This window comes from Colobus angolensis, unplaced genomic scaffold, assembly GCF_000951035.1.
Source record: "Colobus angolensis palliatus isolate OR3802 unplaced genomic scaffold, Cang.pa_1.0 Scaffold53, whole genome shotgun sequence".
Classification (NCBI taxonomy): domain Eukaryota; kingdom Metazoa; phylum Chordata; class Mammalia; order Primates; family Cercopithecidae; genus Colobus; species Colobus angolensis.
Window position 1 is genome coordinate 1,843,271 of NW_012118821.1, and position 14,297 is coordinate 1,857,567.

The 14,297-nt window shown below is 46.2% G+C and overlaps 1 protein-coding gene across 1 annotated transcript in view; it reads right to left on the reverse strand.

Moving 5' to 3' along the window:
* The window catches only part of LPIN1 (lipin 1), a 143,211-nt gene that overhangs the window by 101,593 nt on the left and 27,321 nt on the right, over positions 1-14,297 (reverse strand). Inside the window, exon 2 of the mRNA XM_011960881.1 lies at positions 5,772-5,828. Within this exon, the coding sequence (XP_011816271.1) occupies positions 5,772-5,828 (57 nt within the window). The remainder of the gene's footprint in view (positions 1-5,771; positions 5,829-14,297) is intronic.

Sequence of the window (14,297 nt, forward strand, 5' to 3'; positions counted from 1 at the left end):
GCCTCCCAAAGTTCTGGGATTACAGGCGTGAGCCATCGCGCCCGGCCTAGCTCATTAAATTTCAAGGAAACTTCAGAATTTAAAACTCACAGCAATGTAGAGAACAGGAGGGGCATCTTCAATGGAGAAGATACTTCAACAAATTTGGAAAGCAAAGGGAAAGTCTGACTAAAATAACAGAACAAGCTATACCCTGGACTTCCCGCAAAGGGGGCTGCAGTGAGGGAGGGGCCCATCTGCCCACAGAACTCAAACAGGCACTGGCCTCAGGAGCCCCAGATAACAGCCAACTCCTGGACTTTTTATTCCAGAATGAACTCTATCAGTTGGAGCTTCCAGGCAAGTTTTTTTATCCCGTCCATGCTAAAAAAAAAAACAACCACAAAGTGCCAGGCATCTGAGGAACCCCTGCAACGTAAAGAGGAAAAATAACAAACAGAGGAAACAATTCCAGAAAAAATAAAAACAATGAAGGGAACAGAAGAGAAATTACTAGGAAAAAACATCCCCAGATCAGAAGCTCAGATTTGAGATGCTATTTCATTCATAAAACAAAAAACAGAATAGTGCTGTAAAGAAGAAATAATTAGAGAACAAAAAAAGAAGTTTGAAAAGTAAACAATTTGGATTGTGAAAATAATAACAAACAATAGAAAGTGAAATTTACAAAATCTGCCAAATCACAGACCAAAAAAGTCGGGCAATAGAAGATAAAAGAGATAGAGAACCACTCCTTACGTCCTTAGCCACCACCCTTCTTGTTTTTCCACTTTCCTTTTATCTCTTGGAATATCTCATCAGCTGATATCTATTAGAGGAGAAGGGAATTGTCCCCCAAGAGACTAAGTTCTGAGCAGATGAATGAAAAATGGCTACCTCCAGGTACATCAGTGTGAAGTTTCAGGACACAAAGAGTTAGCAGAAGATCCTAAAAGCTTCCAACAGGAAAAAGTAAAATAAAAGCTCACCTACAAAGAAACGAAAGCCAGACAGGCATAGAAGGAACATTTGCTGCTAGAAGGTAATGGAACAATGTGTACAAAATTCTGTGAGAACTGAACATCAACCTCAAATTCTAAATTCAACCCAACTCAAATGTGAAGCCAAATTAGAGATTAAGACATGCAAGGATTCAAAGTATATCTCCACACACCTGTAATCCCAGTACTTTGGGAGGCAGAGGCAGGCGGATCACTTGAGATCAGGAGTTGAGACCAGCCTGCCCAACATGGTGAAACCTTGTCTCTACCAAAAATACAAACAAATTAGCTGGGCGTGGTGGTGGGCGCCTGTAATCCCAGCTACTCGGAAGGCTAAGGCAGGTGAATCACTTGAACTTAAGGGGCGGAGTTTGCAGTGAGCTGAGATTGCTCCACTGCACTCCAGCCTGGGCAACAAAGCAAGACTCCACCTCAAATACATACATAAATATATTCTGATCCCCTTTTCCTGGGAGGTTACCTGGAAATGTACTCCAGCTTTTGCTTATTGTAAAAGAGTAAACTAAGAAAGAAGAAAACAGCGATTGGGTAACAGTAGCTCCAGTGAGGGCCTCCCAAGACGCAGCTCTGTGGGAGGACTTAGGAGCAAGCGGAAGAGAGAGATCTCCTGGAGAGAGGTCCTGGGAAAATAGGGTTACCTACACAGAGAGCTGACGGTCTGGGGAAACTAGAGAGTGTGATAAAGGCACTAAAAGCAAGGAAGCAATGAAAAGAATTAGAAACTACTGAAAGAGAGCAACTTCTTATAGAGGTAGAATAGTGCTTAAGAACAAGGTCTCTGAACCTCTGTGGGTTTGAATTCTAACCCTGCCACTTTCTAGCTGTGTGACCTTGAGCAAATGACTCAGCCTCTCTGTGCTCAGTTTGTCAGCTCTCAAGCAGAAATCATAATGGTACCAACTTAGAAGGCCGTTGTGAGGAATAAATGAGTTAATATTTCTAATGCTTTTAGAAGAAAAGAACCTGTCACCCGATTTGTGGTATGTAAGATTTGCTAAATACATTTTTAAAAAAATTCTAAAAGCCGTATGAAAAATATGGTCATCCAAATAGAAGGAATCGATCCCAATGATAACAAGGTAATAGGCTTAAAAATAAAGAATGCGATGGTTTCCACGTGATCGGCTAATGTCAAAGTTTAAGGACATTGTCTGTTTGGAGGGTGCGGGGGATGGGCAGGGAGTAGTATTTTTCCTAACAATAAAAAAGAGAGGCAAACATAACCTCCAGGAAAAACACCCCCCATATCTCTCCCTACCAAGAAAACTCTTTACAAGTAAGGCAGTATCTGAACATAGAACAAATTAAAATATGATGAGATTATGCATAAATGCTAGAGTATGAGAAAGGAGATCATTGGCATATGATGCTCTGTAGAATCAGCCAGACCCTCCTCTATCAGGCGTGAATCCACAGGGCAATGTGCAAAGACGCGTCAATCAACTGGATAGGAACAGGAGACTGTGGCCTTCATTGTGAGCCAGTATTTCCCAGTTGATTCTATAGGACCAGTCACATAAATCGCCTTGATCACATTTTTCAAAAGTAAATCTAAATCTAAGCAAAGTTTCCCTTCCTCCCCCGACAAAACGTGCTCCCTCCAAGAAAACCAAAATTTAGGTCCAGTCCTTTCCCAAACCTAAAGACAAGAAATAAAAACAATAAGCAAAATAAGGTTTCCAGGAGGTGGGCCAGGATAAGCTAGAATTCTGGGAATTGCTGTTCTTGTTAGAAATGTCGCAATCAAAGTACACATCAGCCAAGAGGGAGGCACAACATAAATGGTGTTGCTGTTTCTGGTGTCACAGATTGTCCCAGCATTCCAGGCCTTTTGCTGTCTTTACTCTTGTTTGGGGATGGAGCAGGGGCAGGGACGTTGGTGAGTGTGTATTTCTTTGGGTTTCTGTATTCCACAGCTAGATTCTTCAAACCAAGAGCTCGACCTCCTAGAAAAACTTTCCCTCAAACATGCCTCCAGTCAGTGGAGAATGAATTGCTGGCTTCTCTGCACTCACGAGTCCACAGGCAACTCTGTCATAGCAGCTGTCACACGGCACTGTCATTATGATCCTGTTATCCCCTCCCCTGCTTGGTGAACTCCAGAAGGAAAAGACTAACCATAACACACTCATCACTGCGTCCCCAGTGCCTAGTGCAGTGGCACAGTCACTAGTAGGGAGGGAGAGAGAGGGACAGTGTCAGGGAGAGGCACAGAGAGAGAGAGGAGAGCGGGAGAGAGAGGGTGAATGAGAGGGAGAGGGACAGCGGGAGGAGAGAGAGACTTTGAGTCTTATTTTCTCCCCTGTTGCCCTTCCTCCTCATTTTTGGTTTTCTCATTACTAAACATTCCTGGAATTTAGGAACCTACCTTCTGCGGATAGCAGGACATAACAATGATCAATGATCAATGCTGGGATAGAAGGAGAGGTGTGGGTTGGAAGCCTGCCTGATGCCCCAGCCACCTCCCCATGCCATGAGGCCTCCAGTGTGAGTCTGTGCTCCAGACCATGCATCAAACTACCAGCTGGTCACCTGCCTTGGGAAGTTCCATGGGCAGTTCACACTCAGCCAGGCTAACAGTGGACCCCGAACTGCCTTCCTGCCTCCAGGCCCACCCCTATGGCTGTACTCTCACAGGGCTGCAGATCTGGAGGGTCTGCCTGCTTGGGGCCTTCCAATCTGCCTGCCCCGGCCCCTCACATACAATTACCTGTAGGATAAAGTTCAAGGTCCTCAGAAAAGCAGATGAGGCCTCCTCTCATCAGGGCCCATCCTCCTCCTCCATTTTCATCCCCTCTTCCAATCACATCCCCCAGACCTCAAAGACACTGTACTGTTTCTTACCTCTGTGCTTGGTCAACTGGTATGGCTCTTTCAATACCCTGCGGAACACTCGCCTTCTCTTTGGAAGCATTTTTCTGAAATTGCTTCTGAACCCCCCACCCACGCAAGCTGTTACAAGCCCTACTTCTCCCCTCCCATGAGGCCTGTGGTGAACAGCAAGCTTAGGATTCAATGAAATCCTGATGTAAGCATGTGGAATACAACTCAGAGAAGTCAGGTAACTTGCTCGATGTCACACATGCTGTAAGTGGTAGAGCCATGACCCAGATTTTGCACTCCTGATCCAACACCCCTACCATGGATGGCGGCGGCTTTCTGTAATTTCACCCTTGAAGCAGGAGCCTCCTGCTTGGCACCTCCCGTCCTGAGCTCCCTGTGTCGCTGGGAGCCCAGCTCTGTGCAGAGTGGGGATGGAGGCCAGCAGATTGCCTTTCCTTACCTGCCTCTCGTGTGTCCTGCACGTCGGGCCAGAAGCAGGGCTGGAAACCTGGTAGCCATGGGCTCCTGCCCCACAGTCTGGAGAATGGGACTGAACCACGGGAAGCTGCCCGAGGCCACCTCCATGATTATGGGGCCTGCACTCCCACCCACAGGTGAAGGGGGTCACTTACGTCGATTTCCTGCACCTTCTCACAGAGCGGGGCTTTTCTCCCTCCAGACATAACTGCCACTAACTGCTCTCTCCTTAGGATTCCTGGCCTCCATTTGGCCCCGGTCCCTGCCAATCCCCTTGGAAATAAAATTTCTGCTCCTCACAGAGCGCCCAGGCCAAGCCTTCTTCGCAGCCTTCTTCATCCACGTCACTGATGCCTCTGGATTCGTCTCAACAATGAACCTCTCACTCTGCCCGCGGCTGCGCTGAGCCTCAGGTGTCCTCTGCGAATCCTTGGTCCACTCTCTGTTTCAGTGTCCCTTTCTAACTGTGGGCTCCTCGAGGGTGGAGACTAAGTGTTACTTTTGTTCCATAGCCACAAGGCTTGGGCCAGGTCACAGCAGGGACACTAAGCATTCCGGTGTCATCACTTCTACCCTGCATCATTCCACAGCCCCTCTGGAGCCTCCCTACCCACACATGCTGCCTCCAGCCTCTTCCCCACAGTGGAAGAATCTCAGGGGTAAGATCTGTGGGCCTGTAGCAAATTACATGATGCCCCTGAAGCTTTAGCTATAGCTCCAGGGCAGGGTGAAGGCCCGAGGAGAAAGGAACGGGAGAGGGAGTTTGGGACCACCTCTGGGAGTGCCGGGAGGGGGGTGTAAACAAAATATCTTCCTACCCACACAGTAGAGGCTCAGAGAGTCTGAGGGGTGAGGGTAATGATGGCCTTTGGGCTGTGGAACATGGGGTCTAGGAAGAGCCAAAAAGACAGCCTTGGGGGCAGACAGAGAGCAAAGCATGAAAACCAATCCCAGAGATGTTGAAGGGGCTGGGCCAAAGCCTGGGAACCAGGTGCGAGGCAAAGAGACTGCGGTGGGAGGAAGAGGCAGAATCTGGGGAAGGGCCTTGAGGGGCTCGGGCGTGGGGCAAGGGCTCTCATTAGACGTGTGCAACTGCATTTGCAGTAACGACCATCCGGTAAGGGCAACCAATGACATGAGTGTGAATGCAGACCTCTTCCTCTTGGCACTGGGGAGCCATTGAAAGTTTTTTAATCAGGGAGGTGACAAAATCCTATCTCTGCCTGGAGGAGGATTCATGTCAGGAAGAAGAGATTAGGAAACAGCCAAAATGTTTGCAGCTCCGTGGGGAGCTAATCAAGCATCCAGAAAGTGCTGCAAGCAATCTCTGAAAGCATCAATGGAAAGGAAGAGCCCTGTTTTGGAGACTGCAGATATCCACGGCAACAAACCGCAGTTGGACATGGAGTATTTTCTCTAATCTTAAAATGTAAAAGCGTAACGAGGACATTCTATCACAACGGCACTCACATTAATGTTTGAAGACCACACATTTCGAATCCACCCAGGGTCTCTCACTATTGGAATCTGAAAAACAAAAACATTAGAAATTAATTAATAGAAATGTTCTGGAATTAGGTGGTGGTAATGGTTGCATAATTTTGCCAACATACTAAAAACTCACTGAACTCTACACTTTAACATGGTGAATTCGGTGGTATTAAGCTATATGTCAATTTAAAAAAATAAATTAGTAAGAAGAATGTGTGGCTGGGTGCAGTGGCTCATGCCTGTAATCCCAGCACTCTGGGAGGCCAAGGCAGGCGGATTACCTGAGGTCAGGAGTTTGAGACCAGCCTGGCCAACATGGTGAAATCCTGTCTCTACTAAAAATACAAAAATTAGCTGGGCATGGTGGTGGGCAGCTATAATCCCAGCTATTCAGGAGGCTGAGGAAGGAGAATCACTTTAAACCCAGTAGCGGAGGTTGCAGTGAGCTGAGATCATGACACTTCACTCCAGCCTGAGCAAAAGAGCGAAAATCCATCTCAAACACACAAACAAAAAAGAATGTGGTGTCTTTTCTTTGAGCACATTCAACTATGATGTGTCAATTACATAGGGTGCGTTACAAGGTTGGAAACGCCCTGTCTCTCTTACTCTTTCACTCTTTCTCCATCTTCACTTCCTCCCCAAAGCACGTGGATCCTATTGATAAAGGTATAAGGAGGTCAAGCGGCATGAAAAAATGATGACATCGGAAGTCAGAAGACATGACTCAAGTGCCGCCTCTGCTGTGCCTTAGCCACAGGACTTGTTTTCTCACCTGTAAAATGTAGGTAACAATAACCCTGCCCTGCCGAGTGATGGGAGCATTAAGTGAGTTCATTCAGGCAAAAAGGCAAAGCCCAATTCAGGTACTAGCTATTAGGACTGTTGGCATGGCGTTATCCTAGCAGGTAGGACATGTGCGCTACCCCTTTCTCACAAGTGTCCCAGTTAGAACTGCACAAATGGCACATGGAGTAGGCCCAGCCTTCCTAAGGGATGTATTGTCCTAGGCCTAAAATTGTACTTAAATTATACTGAAGAACATGTGTGCTCTGCGTTCAACTGCCAACAGCCCAGAATAGACAGCTCCAGAAGCCCCTAACCCTCTTCCCTTGTCCTGTCCCTCCTTGGCCCTGCATCCCACCTCATATTCATCTGACCCACTTAAATTTTCCAGCACATATTTGTTGACTGACTGTTAGTTAATGGTGTTGCTTTACATCATGACATAGAATAGCTCTAGGGGTCATGTACTTTGCTAGGTACTGGGAACACAGCAACAAATGAGATGCAAATCTTGTCCATAAGTCACTCATAAGCTAGTGGAGGGCAGGAAGACGAGAGAGCACAGAGGAGGAAGTTAAGCGTCTGCCCATGGGTAATGCAAGGAAGGTTCCGTGCCTTCTGAAGGAGGGGACAGTTGAACTGCCTCTGCAGGGTGAGTGGGAACTCTGGGAGAGGAGAGGACAAGAAAGGCTGCTCCAAGCAGAGCAGAGAGCATATTCAAAGAAACAAAGTCATTGCACATGTGTTGGGAACAGCAAGGTGCCCCTCGTGACTCCAGAGTAGTTGGCGCACATGCAGTGGGCATGAGGGGGTGCCGGGGGGACCACGGGGCAAGGAGGCAGGAGAGAATGAGGCCGGCATGGCGAAGGCCTCACATGCCCCCAGGAGGACCTCTGGCCTTGTGCTCTAAGCCAGCCAGTTTCATTTTTTTAAGAAGGCCCTCCTCAAACAACAACTCTTGCTGGAGCCCATTATGTAATTAGAAAAAAGGTCAGTGGCTATGGTCACATGGGGAAGGGGCCTGGAGTCTTGGTTACAGAAGCCCTGAGGCTCTCAGAGCAGCATGAGAGCAGTCACTGTGCGCCACTGGGGACTACAGAGGAAGGGAGGGATGATCAGATCTGTGTCTTACAAGCACCACGCTGACCTCCGAATGGGGGGTGCATTCGAGGCAGAGAAGTGAACTTGAAGGTTATTCTAGCAAAGGATGGCTGGGATATGGACAAAGGCGAGGACAGTGGGACAAAGAGGAAGACGAGCTCTGAACACAACCACATGGTAGAATCACCAGGAAATGATACGCAACTTGGATTGGGGGATTGAAATACAGGGAACTTTCAGCGATGCCTGAAGTTTCTAGTCTGGGTGACTAGGTAGATGATTTATTAGAAAATTAGGAAAGCAAGAGGGAAGAATTTAGGGAGGAATAGTCTCCTGGAACCACGTCCAAAATAAAAAGGATAGATTTTCCTTTAAGACAGAACCTGGGAAAGAAGGCAGATGTGTGTTACAGGATTCTATCCAATCTGGATCCTTGCTGGGGAAGCAGGGGTAAGGCCATTGATTTCTTTATCTATATGTTGCTTAATATGAAGCTAATGAAGTCCTCATTTCAACTGAGCAATGCATTTGAAACACTTCTTGGAATCCAGTTGCTGCTTCTATTTCAGCTCCTTTGGAGTATTTCAGCATGCTACAAAAAGTCATGCAACTTGGGTACAGATGTTCTGGACCATCCAACTCAAATTCTTCAGGGGCCACCAACACAGTCACACGGGCACCAGAATTCTCTGCCTACAATAGTTGGATTGATTTCACACTCACGAGGTAGGCTAGGAAAGCTGCCAGCAGTTTAAATGCACAGTGTTTGGATTTGGCACTGATTCAAAATGAAGTTTTAAATCAAATACAAGATATATTCTTGCACTGCCAGAGGAGGAATATCTCTGACCCCCAAGAGTCTGGTTTGAATTCAGAGATTAAATATAAACACAAGAGCACCAAAAATGGTGACCCAGTATATTTCAACAATAATTTCTTTCACAGCTAAGAAGAAAATAGGCTCATTCTGCCCACAACTATTTGTCTGTTGTAATTCGAAATTCCAATATAAAATGTGAAGCTCAGCCATTTGGATTCTGGCATCAAGCAGTTGGCAGTCATGGTGGAAGCCAAAACTGAACCTGGCTTTTAACTCCAGTTCTTCTACTAGGAGCTGTGTGGCCTTGCGCAATAAATTACCTTTCTAAGACTCAATATTCTCATTCGTAAAGAAAGGCTAACAATAAAATACTTACCTTAACTGATGTGAGAAGCAAAAGATAGAATACTGTGAAAATAGTGATGTACCATACAGATGTCAGTGGCTACTCCTGGATGATGGTCATGAAGTGGAAGATTCAAGGTCAGAAATAGGTGAGCATCTTCGGAGCAGCTGGTTTGCTTCTACCTTGCTTATATCATGAGCTGCATGATTGTTCAGGTCCTTGTTCAGTGCATTGGCTACCAGAGCCACATTCCTGTTTTCGGTGTGATCAGACTCCAGGAAACACATGCTTGGGTTAGCCTCCTTCTCAACTCTATTGTTTGTCTTGATTTCTTTCTTCCTTTATTTCTCATTAAACACAGATTTATGTAACTGCTATGGATTGAATATTTGTGTCCCCACACACATCCCTGCCACCATGAATGCATATATTGAAGTTCTAATCCCCAAGGCGATGGTATTTGGAGGTGTGGCCTTGCAGAAGGTGGGGGTTTATTAGGTGATGAAGATAGAGCCTTCATAAATTGGATTACTGCCCTTACAAAAAGAGACAGGAGAAAGATAATCTCACTCTGCTATGTAAAGATACAGCAAGAAGGCAGCTGTTTGCAAACCCTGAAAGAGAGCCCTCACCAGAACCTGACCATGCTGGCACCTGATCTTGGTCTTCTAGCCTCCAGAACTATGAGAGATCAATTTGAGTTATTTAAGTCACCCAGTTTATGATATTTTTCTTATAATAGCCCAATCTGGCTAAAACAGAAATCCTGTTGTGTTTTGAACCATTTTTTGTCCATGGATATATACAGCAAAGGATAGACAGGTGATAGATTAGATAGATAGATAGATAGATAGATAGATAGATAGATAGATAGATAGATAGATAGATAGATGTGATAAATAGAAAAAATGGAAAAAATGCTTAGAGAATGAACACAGTAAATGTAGATAGATGAGCAAAGGGAAGATGGACAGTTTCCTGCCTTCTTTCTCTGGGTTATGTTGTTTGCTTGCTCCCTTGACTGTGCCAATTATTACTGTGTAAAAAGTACTTGAAATAGAACCTCCGAGACTGGTCTTAGTCAGGGCCTCTGCCACTTGAGAGTGGAATCATACTGACCATTGTGTTACCCTCTCTGAGTTTCAGTTTTCTCTCCTAAAGAACTTACATGATACTGCCTACCTCATGTAAGTTCTGCTATGAGAGTCAGACGGAAAATGTACTTGAAAGTAACCAGCTCATGGTAGATACTCAATGAAGCTGAAATTGAATTCCAATCACAGCCTCATTCAGATTAAGACCCAGGTCACAGTTCCTTGTAATCTTCATGTGGCTGGGCTCACTGCTACAGTTCTTGCCATGATTTGCTGGAAGTCACATATCTGGAGCCTACGTCCAAATTCACATTCAGATCTGTGCGATTCCAAAGCTCTTGCTGCTGTTTCATTGATGGTGCAATATTTAAACAGCAGACGTCTCACAAACACAGAAGGAAAAGAGAGAGAGAATTCACAGAGAGTAACGTTTCCAGATTATCAGGCCCAAAGTGGCAGGCTGCTCCCAATTTACAAATGGGGTGTCCAACATTCATTTGTAAATTTTTGTAAAAGCAGGGTAACATTTTCACATAGAAACAGTACTACCAAAGTCAGCTTTTCCAGGACAAGAAAGGCAGAGAAAACTATAGCATAACTGAAGAAACAATGGCAGCGTATAACTCAGGACCTAAAAGCATTATTGTTGGTTTATACAGTCTGCTTTCATGGGAAAACCCATTCACAGTCCAATGGAGGATTCCAGGAATGTGTGGGAACAGTCGAAAATGTAAGAGAAGAACACTGGCCTGGAAATCAGGCAATCCAGGCTTTAGCGCTGGTGTCGCTAACTTGTTGCAAAGCATTGACAAGGTATCGCCCTTCTCTAGGTCTCAGTTTTTCCATCTAACAGAGGCTCAAGTTACACTTGGTGATTTCTAAGGGCTTTTCATCTCCAAAATTCTGCATCTATATGCATACACCCTCCTACATCTGATTCCAACAATGATACCCCCTTTCTTTTGTAGCCTGGTACCCTCTGTTGAGATAAAGGAAGAAGATAAAGGAAGATTTGCTCTGAGTAGGGGAGAGATGGGGTGAAAGGGATGATGTTATATGTATGAGGACTCCTCCTGGGACAGTTCTGGCAAATCTGATGAGATAACTACTTGTGGTCTCCAGCATGGGTTTTGGAGTCAAACTGTCTAGAATGATTTAGGGTAGAATGCTGGCTTCACCACTTACCATCTGTGTGGTCTCGAGCAATTCATTTAATATTCCTGAGCCTCCATTTACCCTCTATAAAAGGGGAATAACAATGACAATAATAATAGTAGTAGCTTTGTCATAGGGACTTTGTGAGGATTAAAGGAGATACTTAATGTCAAGTGCTCAATATATATTTGTTATCATCATCATTGTCATCATCATCACCACCATCATCATCATCGCCTTCCCTTCCTCCCGTTGAGAGGTGCATAAACTGGGTTCTAACTGTAACACTGGCCTGCTGGGTGACTTTGGCAAGTTTTTTCCCCTCTTTGGGTCAGTTTTCCTATTTACCAAATGCCTAGATTATATCAAAGCAAGGGTACCTAACTGGCCAAGTGCAACACAACTGGTCTCCATCTCCAGTGCCTTCTGCTCCACTGAGCACATCACACCACATCGTTCCCTGCTGAAAACTTTTCATGGCTCCCCACTGCCCAGGAGTTAAGGCCCAGCTCTGGCATGCATGGTCCTGCATGATCCCCTCCTGCCTGCCCCCTTGCCTCACCTCCTCTCCCATGCCTCATTCTCCACTCCAGGGACATGCACACTGTTCCCATCTCAATGACTAGGCTCCCCTGGTTCCTCCCAGTCAAAGTTTGACCCTCCACCCAAATCTGTCCTTGGAGCCATTTCCATTACTCAAAAACCAGCTCTCCATGGGGCCTTCTCAGAGTTCCCCCCTGGCAAATAGTCGTCCTCCTCTGTGCTGACTCAGCATTCCAAAGAGAAGGCCACAGTGCAGTAGGCAAAAAGTGAAACTGATGAGAGTCAAGCTGCTGGATTCCAGCTGTGGGGGTCCGACAGTGAAGGGTAATGCCCATTCCCTGGGTGGCTGAAGGCAGGTCACTGCTCCTCTTAGGGCCTAGTTTCCTTCTCTGTCCTGTTAGTTAGGAGAGATGACCTCCAAGGGTCTAGGTGAAGGTTGCTGCCCCATTGCCTGACACAGATGCTCTTGGATGCCAATCTGATGCCAAACTGTGATCATCACTCAGGGTCTTTCTCAGTGAGGCCCAATTCAGTTCACTTCCCCAGGATCTTCTCACATGAAACTCTTGAAGTCCAGCCAGCTTCTCTAAGGGGCCTACTCAGTCATAATTAGCGGAGACCCCTCACTCATCATTGAAACATGTCAGAAGAGTAATCATGCCTGGGTCAATGGTAGGATCCATCCCAGCAGGCAGGTGAGCATCTGGGGTGCTTGCAAGAAGCAGCAGCGCTTGATTGGGAAGGGCCCCGGCCACTCCCTTTCTCCCTTCCCAAGCCACATCCAGTCACAAGCAAATCCTGCAGCTCCACCTCCAGTGGGGGACCCCAACCACTTCTCCCACGCATGCACCACCACCCAGTCCCAGCCACACCGCTTTCTCCCGTAGCTCCAGCAATGGCCCCACAGCCAGGCTGTTGCTGCTCCTCACCAGCTCTGCTCCTCACAGCAGCCAGAGGAACCTTCTGGAATGTTAGATCACGCCACTCCTCGGCTCAAACTCCCCCTCCCCATGCTCCCCAGTCTGCTCAGTAAATTCCAGGGCCCTACAGTGGCCTCAGGGGGTCTGGCCAGGGTTCCGGACTCACCTCCTGCCACCTCTTCATCATCCATGGTGGCTTCTTCCACCTTAGGGACTGTGCATGAGCTGTTCCTCTGCCTGGCAGATCCTCCCTAAGCCTCCTTCTCTCACTTCATGCTGGTCTCTGCTCCAATGACCCCTCCTGGAAGGGACTTCCTTGGTCCATCTGATCATCCCCGACCTCCTTACCCTGCTGTCTTTTTCTTCTTAGCACTTTATCAGTATCTGATGTTAGATACTTATTCTTTATTTGTTTTCTGTTTTTCCTACTAAAATATAGGACCTTCCTTTTTCTCCTACCATACCCCCAGCACCTCTGATAATGCCTTGCATGTAACAGGCTCTCTCCTAAGAGGTGCTGTATGGCTAATCGCTGCAAAGGTTACGTTTAGTCAGTACCCATGCTCTTTCACCAAAGCTGTTTCCACTTTTCAATGACAGTCATAGAGTTTTAGAGCCAGGAGGAAGAGCTCTTTTTGGCCCTTTTGATATTTTGATAAAAGCTATGAATCCTCTCCCCACAAAATGCACATTCACCCAGAAACCTGCACACCATTTTAGGTGGCTCAAAAACCTGTCACATTACCTAGAAACATCTTTTAGTTAATGAGCCCCCAGATATAGAACACCTCCTCACCCCACGCTCCAAGAGGGTAAGTGCTTACTCAAGGTCACGCAGCTCTAACCTGATGGGAGTTCCCCAGAATATCATGGCAATGGAAAGATAATTAATACTCAAGGGAATTGGATCTAAGCCCTGGTTATAATATTTAATGATGCTTGGTCTTGAGTAGATCTTGAGCACTGTAAGCCTTAGGAGTTCCATTTCTTCAGTTATAAAATGAGCTTAATAATACTTGCTCCATCTTCCAAGATAGCAAGGGCAGGTTGAATGCTTCTAATGTGTGTACCTCCGATCACTCTCTGAGTTCATCTGATGACATTGGGCCCACCCAAGTAATCCAGGATAATCTCCCTATTTTAAGGCCAGTGATGAGTAACCTTAATTCCAACTGCAACCCTCATTCTTTCCTTTACCACATAATGTAAATTTTTCACAGGTTCTGAGGATGAGGATGGGGTATCTTTGGGGGACCACTACTCTGCTTGCCTCCTAATGGGCTTGCCCACACCTCCCTGTATCATCCTGCAGTTCACTCGCCTTGCTGCAGCCAAAGTCTTTTTTTTGTAACACAATTTGGTTATGTCACTGTATTAGTCCATTTTCATGCTGCTGATAAAGACATACCCGAGACTGGGCAATTTACAAAAGAAAGGGGTTCCACATGGCTGGGGGGGCCTCACAATCATGTTGGAAGGCAAGGAGGAGCAAGTCACATCTTAAGTGGATGGCGACAGGAAAAGAGAGAGCTTGTGCAGGGAAACTCTCATTTTTAAAACCATCAGATCTTGCAAGATTCATTCGCTATCACAAGAACAGTGCAGGAAAGACCTGCCCCCATAATTCAATTACCTCCCACCAGGTTCCTCCCACAACACATGGGAATTGTGGGACTTACAATTCAAGATGAAATTTGGATGGGAACACAGCCAAACCCTATCAGTCACCTCTATGATTAA